At 52.4% G+C, this 18236-nt stretch overlaps 1 protein-coding gene and 1 pseudogene across 1 annotated transcript in view; one reads left to right on the top strand and one right to left on the bottom strand.

The window, feature by feature from the left end:
* SLC25A48 (solute carrier family 25, member 48) overlaps positions 1 to 17950 on the bottom strand; it is a 41450-nt gene extending 23500 nt beyond the window's left edge. The window contains exons 1-5 of the mRNA XM_005865593.2: positions 17890 to 17950; positions 13161 to 13204; positions 11314 to 11416; positions 9406 to 9477; positions 6696 to 6954 (exon numbers count right to left, since the gene is read on the bottom strand). Coding sequence (XP_005865655.1) covers positions 6696 to 6954; positions 9406 to 9477; positions 11314 to 11319 — 337 coding nt within the window. The 5' untranslated portion in view covers positions 11320 to 11416; positions 13161 to 13204; positions 17890 to 17950. The remainder of the gene's footprint in view (positions 1 to 6695; positions 6955 to 9405; positions 9478 to 11313; positions 11417 to 13160; positions 13205 to 17889) is intronic.
* LOC106725985 lies at positions 11423 to 12242 on the top strand (annotated as a pseudogene).
* Positions 17951 to 18236: the final 286 nt, after the last annotated feature.

Here is an 18236-nt window from a genome sequence, read left to right as displayed (position 1 = left end):
GGAAGGAAGGAAGGAAGGAAGGAAGGAAGGAAGGAAGGAAGGAAGAAAGAAAGGGAGGAAAGGGAGGAAAGGGAGGAAAGGGAGGAAGGGAGGAAGGGAGGAAGGAAGGAAAGAAATATCCAAATCATGGTCCCAGCGACTGCGTAGTCTCAGATGCTTGGAGGCAACCAGTAATGTGCATGCGCCTCCTCCAGGAGTCAGGCTGGGCGTTACCGCTGTGGTTGGGGCTGGAGCAGGCTGTGTAACCCCTCGTTCGTTTCCCTAGGATATTACCAACTGGAAAACTCTTGCCTAGTTCCTGTTTCCAAAGAGTCCAGCAGTTTCCCCATGATCTGAAGGGTCCAAGGTATGCAGACAGTTTAGTGGAAAGAACCCTGAATTGGGAGCATCCGGGATTTGCTTTGTGACTCAGTGCCATTTACTGTACAACCTGGTGCAAAGAAATCCACATGGGGCCTCAGTTTCCTCATCATTTATAAAAGAGGAAGAATAAGTGGCCTGTCCACATCATTTGGTTTTTGTGAAAACTAAGGGCAAATGTTGGCAAAGGTACTTTACTAAAACGCATGTTGTGCAAATGTTCTTTCCTCGAGGCAAATTGCTATCATTCCTAATTTTATGACCCTGTCCTGCTGTGACTCAGGATTCCGGAAATGCTGGACCTGCCAACCTGAGGCAGCTGTGGCCTGCTGCCAAGGCTGCTGGGAGATTGTGAATTCCCGCACGGGGCCAAGAACTACCAATACTAATGTCAAGTCCAGAAATCAGGACAATACTTGCTCTTGTCAATTGATTCAAAGAACAAATAGATGTGTCACCAACATACGTTACTTCACAATGGTGTGTTCTGTTGCGGTCACCTTTGTTAATCTCTGGTAGCTTTGTGGGGCCACAGTTTGAAAAAGACTCAATCAAACTGACCAGAATTCAAGGACTCCTGTGGAAAGACATGACTAAATGCATGGCCTGTCCACAATCCCCCTCCGTCCACTTCTGGGCTGCCACTGCTCCCGCCCTCACTTCCTAATAGCAGCCAGAGCCTGTGTGAGAAGGAGGCCTAGGCCAGTGATGGCGAACCTATGACACGCATGTCAGAGGTGACACGCGAACTCATTTTTTGGTTGATTTTTCTTTGTGAAAGAGACTGTGTGTGGGGGAGCCTGTGCGTGTCTGTGCGCGAAGGCCCCTGGGTCACCATTATGTCTGTTGAGGTTCCATAGGGTGTTGTTAACTATTGTTTCTATCTCATGGTGTTTGTTTGTATGTCTGTTCCTGAGTGTGTGCTTACTGTGGGCGCCTTAGGATACCAGACTCTTGCGTGTGTGTCTGTATGTGCTGTGTGTGGTTCTCTGGGTCTCACTGTTAGGTGTGTGTCTCTGTGTGTCGGTTTGTCTGCATACCCATGGCCTAAGGCAGTGATGGCGAACCTATGACACGTGTGTCAGAGGTGACATGCGAACTCATTTTTTTTGGTTGATTTTTCTTTGTTAAATGGCATTTAAATATATAAAATAAATATCAAAAATATAAGTCTTTGTTTTACTATGGTTGCAAATATCAAAAATTTTCTAGATGTGACACGGCACCAGAGTTAAGTTAGGGTTTTTCAAAATGCTGACACGCCGAGCTCAAAAGGTTCGCCATCACTGGCCTAGGCTATGTGGTCCTGGCTTGTCTCCACTTTTTGTGCCCCTTGTTGTGCTCTGAGGGTTCCTGCCTTCCCACATAGGCTTCCCTTCGGGAAAGTTAGCATCAGTAAGTCCTGCCCTGCACTAGCAAAGTATTGGAAAACCCATTGTATCAGAAGGCTGCTCCTCCCAAGGCCAACCTGCGTAGGGAAGAGTTGTTTATCTTGGCAGTCACACATCTTTATAGCAGCAATAAAACCACGCTGCCAAAGAGACCAACTGATGTATGGAGGGCTCTGAGGCACAGCTGGTGATCTTCCCAGACAGACACTGCTGAAGATGCGGGGAAACTGGAGAAGTGCTTTCACCCCGGTGGTCAGCGTGGGGATTCCTGGGCTCAAACAGGCTTTGTGTTCTGGGTGCAGTGGACGACCTCGTCCAGATCCGCCTCCGCACTGACCTCTCTTCTCTGACCCCGAAGCCCAGCTGGGCTCCTCTTGACACGCCCAGAGACCAGGACCCTTTCCTCCTCCAATCCTGGCCACACGCTGCCCCCTTTATTCTATGCACATTACCTTGAACATGGTAGAGGCCAGCACCTTCCCTTCCTTCCCCTTGCCCTCAGAATTCTCTCTGAAAGCTCTCTTTCCTTGTCCTCTCCCAACTTGGCAAGAAAGCCTTCTTCCTTCTCCACCCCTTGGTCTCTGTGCCCAGTGTCACCCCTACCTCAGCAATCCTCCCTTCTCTCTGCTGCCCGATGCTGCTGACAGGAGTCTCTCGGGCCTCTGTTTCCCCTGCTGCGGAGCTGGGTGGCCTGGGCAATGCCCTGTCCCACCTGAAACAACTGAGTGAGCAGGCGAGCCACCTAACCTGAGCCTCCGTTTCCCCGCCTGTAAAATAAAGAGAATGACAGTGCCTATTCACAGCTATGATGACTTCATCACCGAAGGTACGTTAGTGTCATTACAGCTCTCTGCTCCTTCCCAAATTTTTTACTGTTTTCTCATGGATGCCTGTCACTTCTATGTCTGACATTCCAGCTGTGGTCCCACAGGCACCTCACACGTGAGCCAAGCCAAACTCATCACGCCCTCCCTCAAGCCTGCCTGCCAGCCAGTTCCCAAGCAGCGGCGATAAGCACGTATTGATCACCTCCTCTACGCCAAGCACTGTCTCACACACGTCATTTGCCGTTTAATTCCCAATGTGGGAGGTTCCACTCAACAGTCACCCAACTTTGAAATCCCTGGGCCATTTTTGACAATTTCTTCTCCCCTGCATGTCTGGTTGGTTCTACATCATCGATGCCTGCTGCCCTGCACCTGAGCCCATCCTCAGCTAAGAAAGCCACACTCTTCACAACTCACCCGCATCTTCCCTTCCCTGCACTGCACATCCACACTAACCAAGGCTCCCACGACCCGCCACGTGCCTGCCTTTCCTGCCACCGACTCTTTCCCTACACTGTGCCTGAGGCTGAAACACCTCTCCTTGTCCATACCCCGTCTCTAAATCTTAGCCAGTATTCAAAGACCCGGTCAACAGCCACTTCCTCTCTGGAGCCTCCTGATCTACAGCGCCAGGCTCCAAGGTTCTAGTGTCCTCGACGGGCCCTGCTCATTCTATACATCTGACTTCCCACCAGACTGCACTCCCTGAAGGCAGGGGCTGTGGCCTGATGCCTCTGATTTACCTGCTGTGTTTGGCTCAGAGCAGGGACTGGAAATACCAGTGAATGAACGAGTCAGAGTGAACTCAAACAGGTGTGGCAGTCAGCCCTGTGCCTCCTGCTGGGCCTGGGGAAGTCACCAGGATGGCCAGCACAGAGTTAATGCCCAGGCCTCTTCTAACCCCCCAAATCTGCCCTCTGGTGGTATTGAGGGCTTTCTGATCTGCATATTGATTAGGCTCTTACTGAAAACACAGACCAGATGGGGGAGGAATGAGTGCTGTTGGCCATCGGCCTCCAGGCTGGGACTTGGCCAGCAGGGCTCCCCGTGGGGCTCATGACTGTGCAAAGGGTAATGATGACTCTAAAAGGGAGGGTCCCTTTACAGGTGCCCGCTGTCAAGGCCACGTCCCACTGAACTCAGGCCAGCTCTTCCTTGTTTGCCAAGTGGCAGAGGCCCAGGAGGAAGAGTTTATGAGGGATACTGCTGTTCTGGACGCAATGGCAGTCTGTGCCAATGGAAACTCTCTCTGACCTCCAGCAACCCCACATGTAAGCTGCCAAAGCCCTTCTGTATACCAATTTCACAGGTACCACGAATCTTAAAAATGACCATAGCCTTTGACCCTCTCAGGAATCAAAGAGCCCACACATTTAGGGGAAGTAATCCTAAATAAAGGCAATTCTTTATGGAAAAGTTTGCTGACGACATCACTATTGTTAGAAGAGGAAAAACTGTAAACCACCTAAATGTTCATCACTAGAATGACTGTTAAATAATAAGCTTACTAAATCATAGCAAGCACTGGTTTCGACTTTTCAGTGTGTTAGGACCTTCATGTATAACATTATCCCATTCCATCTCGGATGCAAAATAGCTGCTATTATGCCTGCTTTGCAAATGAGTAACCTGAGGCTTGGCCATGTTAGGCGAGGCGTCCAAAGTTTCTTGACACTGGCAGAGAATTAGAAGCAGGTAGTCTATCTCCAGAAACTAAATTGTGACCACACGCATCAGTCTTCTCAGAGTGTGTGTGTGTGTGTGTGTGTGTGTGTGTGTCTTTGCATGCGCGTGTCTATTTGATGGAATATTGCACATCCTTTAAAAATATTATCCATCTATTTTAAAATAATTTATATGCTATTTTAATAACAAAAATATTTGTTATAATGTTGAGCTAAAAACAGAATATGAAACTGCCTAGGTAATATGAGTATAACCTCCTAAAATATTTAATCTATGTGTATAGAAAAGGAAAAGAAATGTGTGTTACCAGTGATTGTAGCCCAGATGGTATAGCTCAGTGGTTGAGCGTCAGCCTATGAACCAGGAGGTCATGGTTCAATTTCCGGTCAGGGCACATGCCTGGGTTGCTGGCTCGATCCCCAGTAGGGGGTGTGCAGGAGGCCGCCAATCAATGATTTCTCTCTTTTCATTGATGTTCCTCTCTCTCTCCCTTCCTCTCTGAAATCAATTAAAATCCATTTTAGAAAAAGAACCCAGGGATTGCATTTGGGAGGATGGGCATCTTCTCCCTCTATAGTCCATGCTGTGCATTTTCAGCCACGGGTCACCACCAATGGACAATCAGGCTTTAGTAGAACCACTGGCTTTAAATTTGCAAATCTGCCAAGCAGTGACCTGAGCTGCAGAGAAGCTGGAGGCTTCTGGCACTTGGCTTTGGCACATGGGCGTAGTCTCCCATGGCTCAGTGTCACCACCCAGAAAGTGCATGGGCAATTCAGGGGCAATGCCACAAGCCGTGAGCAATCCCACAAGCCCTGTTCAAGGCTGCTGGAAACGCCCACCTCAGCCCAGTCACCACGCAGAGAGGGCCTGACCCAGAGCAGCGACCACAACTTGCAGCCGGCCCCCGCCTGCACTGTGCTTTGAGCTGTGCGGTGTCCTGTTGTGTTTGGCTTCGTTTTTAATTATCTAATAATTTCCAATTGAAAGACCCCACAGATAAATCTAGCTTTCTGCTGTCCCTTAAAAATCGAAAGATCCAGGCCCCGTGGCCACTGTCAGCAGGATCTAGCCACTCCCTCGGATAGGATGTGGGCCCACCACGCCCTACTGCCTCCATGTGCGGAAGCTGATGCACGTGCTTCCACCACTGCCTTCCTAACGGCAGAGCGATGTGGGAAGGGCAGGACGTCTGTGTCCGTGTTACATGGAAAGAGGAAAAATGAAACGCAGGCCAGGAGGGCTGTGGGTAGCAACCAGGGGAAGAGGTTTCATTCTCCGCTCACTTCTGTGACCTCCTGGTCCCAGTGAGTCTGAGTGTTCTCCCTCTGGCCTCGAGGGTTCCCGAGGAACAGTTCAAGGCCAGCCCCGGACACCCTCCCGCTGGGCAGGGAGCGCAGGCTGAATCAAGGCGCCTGGGCTGCCGCAGCAGACCCGCTGGCTGGGCTGCTCCTGCGCCAGCTCTGGGAGCTCAGTCTGTGGTCACAGGCAGCAGGCTGCCGGGGAGAGGGGTCTTCTCCACGGGGGCAGTTAGCCCCGTTGGATGCCTGAGGTGACAGGAAGGGTCACGAATCCAGCCCTTCCGTTATACAGAGCAGGAGGCTGAGGCCTAGGAAGGGGCAGTGTCTTCCCTGAGGAGACAGAGTGAAATCAGAGCCAAGACCCAAACTCCAAGGTGCTGAAATTTGTCTTCTAAGACCCCCAGCTCATCCTTCTAGATCCGGCACCTTCTCCTCAGCACAGGAAGTGCCTCCTGGTACCTTCCCTCCTCCTTGGTCTGAACCACTCCCAGGAGAAGATGCGGGAGCCTCTCAGCAGGAGGAAGTGACAGGTGCAGGAGTGGCCACAGGGCACACCGAGAAACGAAGCTTTCACTGGGGTGTCAAGGGCGAGGAGAGGAGCAGTCCCCTTCACGCCCCTGCGGCCTGTCCAGGTGCGAGGCACAGGTACGTGGGCAGGTGTGGCTTGGAGACCTATGCCCCGTGCCTGGCTTCCTGCTCTGCTGTTACCCTTTTTCAATTCTTAATGACTTTGAACAAGGATCCCACGTTTTCCCTTTTCACTGGGCACTGCAAATTGCGTAGCTGGTCCTCACTCACAGAGATTAATCGTGTCCCTGAATTAGTGCCTTGACCTCTGGGAGCCTCAGTTTTCTCCTCTGTAAATGGAAAGGGTAACAGCATCTGCCTCACAGAATGGCCATAAAGACGAATTAAGAGAACACAAGCAGAGCTCTCAGCATGCCCAGCACATGGTAAATACGTAGCCAGTGAGAGTTCCTATCTAGGTAAAGGAATAATAATGACAGACTATCACATGACCACATAGATGCCCCGCTCAATAGAAAGGATGTTATCCCCGTACCCCAAATCTGGCAAATGAGGAGGGGGTCCCAGGTGCCCAGACACCAGGCCCCTCCCAGCCCTCTTACTTTCCCGAAATGCCTGTGTTTGCATCTGCAGGCGGATCTTGATGAGGTCCACAGGCGTGCCCAGTCCGACGGACACCACGCCGGCCACCATGCTGGCCAGGAGCAGGTCTGACAGGGTGCGGGGCGGGCTGGCCTCAGGCTCCCTGCTGTGGAGCTGGCTGAGGATCCTCTGCGTGTTACTGAAGACCCCAAACACCACCGAGTTGTACACGGCGATGCTGGCCAGGGGGAAGGACATGCCCTTGAAGAAGCCGAACACCTGTGGGGAAACCCGGAGAGGACGCGTGAGAACTGCAGGCGGTGCCAAGCTCCCCACACTGTCCTGGGCACAGGCCTGCCCTCCCACAGGCTGGTGGGGAGACATAAATCCATGTGCCAGTGAAGAGGACACGGGCAGATGCAGATGTGAAAGGAGATGGAGGTGAGGACATTCCTGCCCTGAGGAGAAACCAGCTTCTGCGTAAAGTCTTGTTGACAGAGGGTGTGTCCTGGGCCTGTAACCAGTATTTTCCCTGGATGCTGTGACAGGAAGGGAGTGGCAGTTGTCTTAGGCTGTGTCCGAGGGGGTCTGTGGAGCCCTAGTGGGTAAGTGGGCTTGCCAAGCATCACACACACCCTCCTCATTGCCACTCCCACAAAAGCTTTCTCTGGGCACTTGCCACACATGTGCCAGGCCCTGGGGCCAACAATAAGAAGGAAAGCTTCCCTGAGTTCAGGGTCTGGGGGCGGAGTGGGGGAGAGGTGAATCTGGATGGACAAATCCCATATAATAAAGAGGTAATATGCAAATTGACTGTCACACCCTCACAAAGATGGCTGCCTACGACCAGGCCAGCAGGAGGGTTCCAAACGACTGAAAAGCAGGCTGCGTGGGGTGACCAGGCCAGTGGGGGGCCATGAGGGGCAACCAGGCCAGCAGGGGGGGCAGTTGGGGGTGGCCAGGCCAGCAGGGGGGGCAATTGGGGGTGACCAGGCCAGCAAGGGGGGGCAGTAGGGGGCAACCTGGCCAGTAGCGGGGGGCAGTTAGGGGCAACCAGGCCAGCAGGGGGGACAGTTAGGGGCAATCAGGCAGGCAGGCAGGTGAGTGAGTAGGAGCCAGTGGTCCAGGATTGTGAAAGGGATGTCCAACTGCTGGTTTAGGCCCGATCCCTGGGGGTCAGACATCCTCTAGGGGTCCTGGATTGGAGAGGGTGCAGGCTGGGCTGAGGGGACCCCCCCAATGCACGAATTTTGTGCACCGGGCCTCTAGTGAAACTATAATGTGCTATGCTGTGGTGAGGGACTAAGAAGAGGTGCCACAGCCCCCAGGGACACCTGGGCCAGCCTGCAGATGGGTGCCCCTGAGCAGGGGTGTCTCTTGGAAGAAGAGCTCAAGGAAAGAGCCCCGGGAAAACCAGCATGGAAAGGCTTCTGCACGCAGGCAGGACACTGGAGGCTGCGGAGAAGGTCCTTCAGACTGTAAGCTCGGCGAACAGCACAGATGCTCTGCAGACACGGGAAATCCCACAGCCTTGGAGGAGTCAGGGCGGCATCTGAGCCCCACCCCACGTCCAAGGTGAAAATCCTGGAAGCCGTCGCACAAACCCAGGCCTCATGAAGACCTGCTAATCCCAAACTCGTGCCTGCACCTTATGTGTCAGAGATAGGACACCTCACACATGCACGTTTGCTCACACATGCAGCAGACACACACACACACACACACGCGCGCGCACACACACACACACACACACACGCGCGCACACACACACACACACACACATGCCCTGCTTCCCCTCTTCCTCAGGTCACCTGGGGCATTGCTAAGCCCTGAGCTGCTGTGTCTCAGAGGAACATCCATGGTCCCCACAGAAACCATGGAGCTGACACTGGCTGGCAGACACGTGGGGGACATGTGCCAACAGGGAGAATCAACAACCGCTTCCCGGGCACTGAGGGATTGCGCATTACCCTGGAACAGTTAGTACCAGGTTGGTAGGACTCGCCCAGTTCTAAAGCAGCCTATCAGAGAGATCCAGGCCACGTCCCAGGGGGACAGTGGTCAACAATGGGGCCACATTTCTGGTGACTCGAAGACAAGCCTGGGACTGCCATGGGGCTAACACCTGGCCATTGCTTTAAATCAACAGGTCATGTCATCCTAAATTTTACAGTTTATTTTAAATCCCCCCAAAAGAGGCCTTAGATAGTCTCCCTAAAGCATCCGATAATTCTCAAGAAGGGCACCTGATGCATCTTCTATAAAACATTATTCAGCCTTTCCCCATTTGCAAAGAAAGATCTTGGGTCCCAGGGCCTCGAGCTGTGGTTCAAGCCAGCTGTGGGCGTGTGATGGCGGAGCGCCTGGCTCCAGCGCTGGATGAAAGGAAGCCTGTGAGCACATGGTACCAGCCACTCACTCGGTTTTGAAAACCTGACAGGTCACCCTGTTTCTTGCAGGAATTTTCCACACTGTGGTGAATTTCTCCAAAGCAGTTATACAAAACCAGGTTTTTTCTCCCATAGCATCACACTAGGTGGCAGGGTTAGGGGGTGTGAGCTGATCAGGGAAAATGGAGCTAAATGTGATGAGCGGGAACAGACGGGCCTCCACCCAACCTGCCGGTGGCAGGGCTGTGGCCACGTCCCCAGGCCTGGGTGGGCTTCACCCCATTCTGTGGGAGGCCCTGGTGGGGGTGGCTCCAGCGCCCGCCGCCCAAGGGGCACTTACACTCTCCTTCCTGTACACCATGCGGATGCAGCTGAGGGTGTTTCCATAGCCCACGCCGGCCTGCAGGCGAGTCTGCAGAGAGAGGCAAGGGGGTGAGGCCAGGGAGAGGTGCTGAGTGTCCAGCACTGGGGCCCCCAGCAGGAAGGAAGGCCCTGCCCAAAGTGACCCCAGCAGGAGGGAGGGCTGGGCCCGGTCCTGGACAGGCTGGCCCTGTCCTCCTCTGGGTGTCCCATGCAGAACTTCTCCTGGTCCAAGAGAAGAACAAAGGTCAGTTTGTTGAACAAACATGACGCTTGTTGGGGGATGTCTGATCCCTGCCTCGGGTACAAAAAGCTAACTGGGGTTGTGGCTCTGTCTGTCACTCTGCCCTCCCAATATTCCCGGGAAGTGACCTGCTCCGCTCACCTCCAGAGCCCTTCACCTCTCACCGGCGTGATGGCCTGGCCCCTCCATGGCCCCTGCTCTCCCTCACTCCTGACACAGTCAGACTGATCTCTGATGGTCTGATGAATTGTGTCACTGCTGCTTATGGCTGTCCAGGGGCCTCCTATCAACTTAGAATAGACTCTATGTGTTTAGTCAGCACCCAGGAGGCCTGGGTGAGCGCCCAAACCTACCTCGCACCCCACCCTGCCATTTCCTCCATCCCCTGACTCCGCCCCAACGTGCACATTCCCTGAAGCATTGGTTTTTCCCGCCTCCAGAACTTTTCACCTCTGTTTTTACCCCAAAGGCTCTTCCTCCAGGACCTGCTCATCTTTTTGGTCTGAGTTCAATGTTGCCATGGTGACATTTGTTTGCCTGTTTACCGAGGGTTTGTTTGCACGCCTCATCTCCTACTGCCCTCTTGTCCTGGAGCCAAGTGGGCCCTCGCTTCTGGCCCCTCTGCACTGTCTGATGTGGAAGGTGTGGTGTCCTCTAATGGGGGCTGGCCATGGTGACCAGGGGCATCATGAGGGCACAGAGGGTCCGAATAAGCCCATGAAAGTGCCCAGGGCGCCCTCTATCCTGGTCTCAGGGGGTTCTACTTCTTTTAAGATGTGTGGCCTATAATTCCCCATTACAATACTTCTTGCCCTGGCCGGTTTTGCTCAGTAGTTAGGGCATCAGCCCTTAGACCGAAGGGTCTTGGGTTTGATTCCTGGTCAAGGGCATGTACCTCGGTTGTAGGTTCCCTTGCCCTGGTACACACCGCATCAGCATAAACCGTAAATGTACCTGCTGTGCCAAGAGCCAGGTGAGAATCCTGGCCCCAGCCCCACTGTCATCAAACAGCAGTGACAAGGAAGCTGCAGGCAGGGCAAGGAAACTTTGACCCAACTCAGCACCCAGGTAGGTCTCCTAGCTTGGCTCTCCCATGGGCCAGTCTGGGACTTGAGACACATCCCAGCGTATGGCCCACTCATTGCTCTACCCTCAGTGCTTTCTGTCCATTTCACAGATGAGGGCACCAAGGCTCAGGGAGATTAAGTGCTGTGCCCTGGTCCCAGGAGAGTAGGTAGGGAGGCTGGACTGGACTAGGGCTATTCTGACTCTGAAGCTCTGCCCAGACCTTTGTCAGTGGAAGGGAATGTAGAGAAAATGTCAGCCAGAGGAAAGGAGGAGGAGGATATTCTGGGGAGAAATGGCCCTGGGACACCCCCCTGGGCTGGACCCAGAGGCTGGCCATGTAAGCTGGCATCACAGGCTGCACCCAGCAGGGTGGTTCTCAGGCTGAGCAGACACTGGCTTTTACCCTCCAGATGCTCAGGGGACAGAGTGAAGAGAGGAGGAGAGCTCCGGCCTTTTCAGGTGACATGTGGCCAGACCTGCCTATGCAAGGGGGGATGGAGGGTCCAACAAGGCCCACCCACCCCTGGCCAGCCTGGGGCGAGGGAAAGACACTCTCCCAGGAGACGCAGAGCGCACCTGCATTAGGAGTGCGGCTGGAAGGCCCGCAGGGCAGGGCTTGCACTTGCTTGGTCCAACACCAATGCCTTGCCATCCCCACGGCGCCCACACAAAGTGGTTGCTGTGTGAGCAGAAGGCAGAGCCCGAATGAGGAACACGAGGAGCCAAGAAGTATCCTCCACTATTTAAGACAAGTAGACGAACCTCCCATCCAAAGGGAACAGGCCTGAGCTCTGACCTAGGAGGGCCACTGTCACACAGGGAGGGGATGGGGGAGCGCAGGGGCAGCAGCCCTGTGAGAAGGGCCTCGAGGCTCCTCTTTGTGTGTGACCCGAGCAGAGCTTTATATCTGGATCTGGATGTCACTGTTTGTGGCCATGCTCCCAGAGTATGGCTCCGAGTCCTGCTCACCTCTGGGGATAGGTGGCAGGGGTGGGAGTGGAGTCAAAAAATGCTCCTCTTCCCCTGTCGCCGCGGAGTTACGCAGAGGCGGAGGCTTGGGTGCGTTCAAGATTCGGCTCTACCCATAACCCACTGCCATGGCCGAGGAAGGTATGGCTGCTGGGGGTGTAACGGACGTTAATACTGCTCTGCAAGAGGTGCTGAAGACCGCCCTCACCCACCACGGCCTAGCGCAGAATTCTCGAAGCTGCCAAAGCCTCAGACAAGGGCCAAGCCCCCCTTTGTACTTGCATCCAGCTGTGATGAGCCTATTATGTCCAGTTGGGGGAGGCTCTTTGTGCTAACACCAAATCACCCTAATTAAGGTTGACGACAAGAAACTAGGGGAATGGTGGCCTCTGTAAAGTTGACAGAGAGGGAAACACCGTAAAGTGGTTGGTTGCAGCTGCGTGGTGGTTAAGGACTATGGCAGAGTCTCAGGCTCAGGGTGTCATCAAGGAGTACTTCAAACGCAAGAAATGAGCAAATAAACTTGGCTTTTTGTTTATTAAAAAAAAAATGCTCCTGCCCGGCCGGCATTGCTAGTGGTTGAGCATTGACCTATGAACCAGGAGGCCATGGTCCTATTCCCGGTCAGGGCACATGCCTGGGTTGCAGGCTCTATCCCCAGTGTGGGGCTTGCAGGAGGCATCCAATCAATGGTTCTCTCTCATTGTTGATGTTTCTCTCTCTCTCTCTCTGAAATGAATAAAAAACATATTTTTTAATAAGTGCTTCTTGTAGTAGCTCACTCCTCGCTGTGTGACCTGAGGCCAGCCCTCCCCGCTCTGAGCCAGCTTCTACATCTGTGGATCTAGGGGCTGAGTGACCCCATGCCAGATGGCCCTGCTGGCTCCAGAGTCCTCACACCACGTGAGCTCCCTCAGCTCATAACGGCTTCCCCTTCCCAGCCCAGGTCCAGAGTCCTACCCTGACACCCAAGGCCTCCGAGGGCTGAGTGCCGACCTCCCTGTCCTGGCTTCAGATCCGCAGCTGCTGTCAGAAACCTGGTGTGTCAGCAAACTGGCCGTGCCGGTCTTTCCCAGGTACGCCCCACGAAGTGTCCCCAGCTCAGTGCCTATTTCTCATCACCTAGAACCCAGCCTTACATTTGGGGCTCAGAGGCTAAGTCACACTTGAAGTCTTTCCTGGTTCCTTAGTCCCCAGGGGCTTATAGGACTCTCACCAGTGCCTTCCCCCACCCCCACAGCTCATGAGAACCTAGAGGCAGAAACGAGACATTCGTCAAAACAAAATCACTGCCAAGCAATGAGGGTAGAGCCATTCCAAACCAGGCCTCCTGGCACCACACCCCCATGAACTGGCACAGAGAGCCTGCTGTAGGCTGGAGACGGGATCAGACACGGCAGGCAGACTCACTCCAGGCCCGTTCCAAGAGGTAATGATGAACAGGGCCATCGTACCTTGACCGTGTCCAGAGGGTAGCCGACAATGACACTGGCTGCACCTGTGGATGGAAGAAGAATACCGGGTCACTCAGCCTGCACTTGCACTTGGACAGAGGGCTCAGGGACTTACATTCACTTATTCTAGCAATGCCCACTCACCAGAGAGGCCTCGCAATGTGCTAGGCACTGGCCAAGGCATGGAGGAAGGCAGAGAAAAAGTGGAGTAAAACCCGGTTCTGCCCTAAGAAACAAGCGCACCCTCCCCACCCCCCACAAAGGGCGGTGAAGGTGCTGGGATAACTGGGTATTTACATGCAAAAGAATGAAGTTAGACACACTAGCTCCTACCATATACAAGATTAACTCAAAATAGAACACAGACCTAAATGGAAACCTTAAAACTATAAAAGCCACATACTAAAACACAGGGGAAAATCTTCATGACCTTAGATTTATAGTAGATTCTTAGATATGACACCAAAGGCACAAGTAACAAATGAAAAAAATAGATAAATTGAACATCATAAACATTTTAAACTTTTGTGCATCAAAGGATACTATTAAGAAAATGAAGTCAACCTACAGAATGGGGGGAAATATTTACAAATCATATGTTGATAAGAACCTAGTATCCAGAATATGTAAAGAACTCTTACACCTTAAAAAAAAAAATGGGCAAAGGACTTGAAGAAACATTTCTCCAAAGAAGAGATGCAAATGACTAACAAGTACAGGAAAAGATGCTCCACATCATTAGTCATTAGGGAAGTGCAAATCAGAACCACAGCGAGATCCCCCTCCACACCCACTAGGACAGCTACCATTTAAACCAAAGAAGAGGAAAGCAAGTGTCATCGAGGATATGAGGAAATTAGAACTCTCATACATTGCTGGTGGAAATATAAAATGGTGCATGCCTTGCCGGCGTGGCTCAGTGGTTGAGCGTCGGCCTATAAACCAGGAGGTCACGGGTTCAATACCCACATGCCCGGGTTGCGGGCTCGATCCCCAGTGGGGACATGCAGGAGGCAGCTGATTGATCAGTGATTCTCTCTCATTATTGATGTATCTATCTCTCTCCCTCTCCCTTCCTCTCTGAAATCAATAAAAATATATTTTAAAAAATAAAACTTAAATAAAAATAAAAAAGAAATCTAAAATGGTGCAGCCACTGTGGAAAACAGTGCGGCAGTTCCTCAAAAAGTTAAGTATTGAATTACCAAACGACCCAGCAATTCCATTCCTAGGCAAATATCCAGAAGAAATGAAAACAGGCACTCAAACAAGTACATGTGCACACATGCCCGTAGCAGCACTATCCACAATGGGCAGCAGGTGGAAACAGCCCAATTGCCCATCACTGGATGAACGGATAAACAAAATGTGGTCTACCCATCCAATGGGATGTTATTAGCTATAACTAGGAATGAAGTGCTGATACAGGTCACAGTGTGAATGAACGTTGAAAACATGATGAAAATGAAGAGGCCAGACTGATTCCATTTATATGAATTATCCAGAACAGGTAAATCCATAGAGACAGAAAGCAGACTGGCAATTGCCAAGGCTTGGGGGAGGGGAGACAGGAGTGGCGGCATGGGTCCAGGGACTTCGTTGGGCATGAGGAAAATGCTCTGGAATTAGATAGAGGTGATGGTTACAGGGCACTGTGAATGTACTAGATGCCACAGAATCGCACGCTCTAAAATGGCTAATTTTATGTTCTGTAAATTCATCTCAAAAAAGGGGGAGGATATGAAGAGAAAACCTAGAGACTTTTCAGTTACCTGCAGGTTACTTAACTTTAGCTGGGTAGGTGGAAATAATATTAGCACCTACTTCACAGCCCCACTGTAAGAGTAAAACGAGGTTATGAATATAAGTGCCAGCAGAGAGCCTAGCACTTACAGGACATTCAAAAAGAGATGCTGCTGCTATTGATTTTATTATTTTATTTTTAGAGAAGGCCTCTTTGAAAAGGTGACGGATACTCTGGGTCTTTTCACAGGAAAATGCCTACCCATACACATTCACAAGACTGGAACCATTTTGGAGGGAAGGTTACTCTGAGGTCATGTAGATTAAGCAGCCCTTATTGGAGAAGTCAGTGGCGATGAGATTGAAACAGGAGCCATTTTTCTAAGACAAATTCTTCATCACAGTGATGAGGAAGAAAGTGTCTCTGCTAGAAAGTGTCTCTGCTCATCAGGTAAGGTAGGAAAGGGGTACTAAAATATGAGATATTTACAGGGAAAGAAACCAGCTCTTGTCTCGAACCTCCTGACCCTTCACAGCCTCTGCTTCCCACAGAATTGGGCAGAAGCAGAAAGGTGATGGACAGCTGGGAGCTGGAACATTCACTCCACATGAACCCTTCCCAGCAGGTAAGGAAGGAGTCTGGTCCTCAGGCTCCGGCTGCTCCCTACCCCAGTGAGTGCATCCTTCACTATGGGCATCACTCAGGACCACGCCCCAGATCCAGCCCTGGGCCAGCATCTCCCTGTTCATTTAGCTGGCCCATCTGAAAGCAGGGATGCAATATAAGAAATCAGACTGTCAGGCCGTGGGACTCTACAGACCAGTACAATTTCAAACAAAATGTGAAGGATGTAATGGTGAAATTTTACCATGCGAGGTCATTAAGAAAACAGCACAGACAAGCACAGGGGTTAAAATGGCCCTGATGCCAGACTGCCTGGGTTACTCCAGGGCTCATGCCACAGGAGGGCCTTGGGAAAGCCACTGAATTTCTCCGTGTGTCCTCATCTGTAAAATGGGGATGTAATAATCATAGCTACCTCATCTATAATAATAAAAGGGTAATATGCTAATTAGACCATACATCTTCCAGATGTCCTTCCTGATGAAGCCAGGGCTGGAGGGAAGCCAGCCTGAGTCCTGGGTGCCTGCGGGTGGCCCGAGGGAAGCCAGCCCAGGTCCTGGTGCCTGCTGGAGGCCGGAGGAGGGAAACCTGGGTCCCGGGTGCCAGAGGGAAGCCAGTGCCGGCAGCCAGGGAAGGAAGGCCTACTCTTGAATGAATTTTTGTGCATCGGGCCTCTAGTTGGAATTATAAAGAAATATACATAAACAGACACAAGAGACCACATATTTTTGGTTCCATTAATATAAAGTGTCCAGAGGAGACTAATTTATAGAGCCAGGAAGTAGGTTTGTGGCTGCCCAGAGGGTAAAGGAGGGGATGGGGTTTAACTGTAAATGGGTATAAGGATCTTACATGGGATGAAAATGTTCCCAAACTAATTTATGGTAATGGTTTCACAACTTGGTGAAGTTATTATCAATCACTGAATTGTACACTTGAAATGGGTGAATTTTATGATATGTAAAATAACCTTAAAGTTATTTTTAAAATATACACAGAGCACTTAGCACCTGGTACCTACTAAGTATTCACTGTTACTACACTCACCATTTCATGGAAGCAAAAAAAAAGTTAACATCAACAAAATACGCACGTTTACAGAATAAAGGGCACTCCACTACTTGCTGTGTGCACTGGGGAGGGTCTCCATGTCATCAGAGACTTGGAGCTCCTCTGACAGCTTTAGCCTCCAGGCGCAGGGGTCCTCAAACTTTTTAAACAGGGGGCCAGTTCACTGTCCCTCAGACCATTGGAGGGCCGGACTATAGTTTAAAAAAAAAACTAGTCGGCTGCTAAGCAACAGGCAGCTGCGGCAAAAACACCCGGCGGGCCGGATAAATGTTTTCGGTGGGCCGCATGTGGCCCGCGGGCTGTAGTTTGAGGACCCCTGCTCCAGGGGGTTTCTACACCAAGCCTCCAGCAGCCCTGCTGAAGTTGTCTGGCTGCGAGGGAAGCAGCGGAGGGAAACCTTTCCCTGGGAATGGCTGGAGGGCTGTCTAAAGAGGGCCTCCAGGTGCAGCCCCCCGAGTGGGAAAATTAGGAGAGGCAGGTCTCAGCCAACCCGAGAGAGCCAGTGTCAGCTTAGAATTGCCCACCCTGAAAGGAGCCACCTCTGCTCAGGACGGGAGAAGCAGATGCCCTGCAGCCATCTGTGGGGGGCAGTGTAGATGCCTGCTAGGTGGGAGGAGGGTGCCAGAAGGGGAAGGACCTGGATGCTATCTGGCCTGTTGCCCGCTCCCCCCCTTCTCTGTTTCCTACAAATCTCCTGGTCTCCTCCATACCTAGAATTTGGGGGGGGGGGGGGGGGCACAAACACACCATATCCTCTGCCTCAGCACCTCAATATTTTATTTTGTCTTTGGGGAGGGGCTGCATTTGCCAACATCCCTTTGCCGATGGTCCTCTTAGATGGGACCACAAGGGAGATATTTTACAGTAAGTCCCTCAAACCTTCCCCCCTATTCCCACTTACACCTGAGAAATGGAGGGACTGACCTATGGGGAAGAGAAGAATGGAGAAGGAAATGGATGAACCTCCTGAGCAAGCAAACCCATCTCAGGCCCAGCAGAGCGCGGCTCCTGCAGCGGTACAAGGGACCACAGTGCCAGGAGGGGGGCTCTGGCAGTTGACGGCGGCTGAAGAGGGGAGGGGTTCCTACTATCTGCTCCCTCCAGCCGGGGCACCCCTAGGACCAGCCTGATCACGCAGTGGGGCTTCCCATTCTGCGCAGGGCCAGAGGCCAAGCGCCACCCTCACCCACAAGTTCCTGCGTGCCGCGTCCCCAAATCCAGGTGCGCCCCGGGCCACCAAAGGGTGTGCACGCGCCGAGACGCTGCATTGGCTGTCGGCTTAATCATTACCGGACCAAGCTCCGCGGATCCTAGCTTGGAGGCAACTCGGGAGCTCAGGTGAACCTCAGTGAGCTCAGGTGAACCTCCCTGAGGCTCGCGGAGTTCAGGCGGGCAGCCCGTGGCCGCGTCCCCAAATCCAGGTGCGCCCCGGGCCACCAAAGGGTGTGCACGCGCCGAGACGCTGCATTGGCTGTCGGCTTAATCATTACCGGACCAAGCTCCGCGGATCCTAGCTTGGAGGCAACTCGGGAGCTCAGGTGAACCTCAGTGAGCTCAGGTGAACCTCCCTGAGGCTCGCGGAGTTCAGGCGGGCAGCCCGTGGGGAACTCAAGATCCCGAGCGCGGGCGGCGGGCTC

This window comes from Myotis brandtii, unplaced genomic scaffold (assembly GCF_000412655.1).
Source record: "Myotis brandtii unplaced genomic scaffold, ASM41265v1 scaffold208, whole genome shotgun sequence".
In the NCBI taxonomy this organism is placed as follows: Eukaryota; Metazoa; Chordata; class Mammalia; order Chiroptera; family Vespertilionidae; genus Myotis; species Myotis brandtii.
This window is presented reverse-complemented; position numbering and strand designations above follow the sequence as displayed.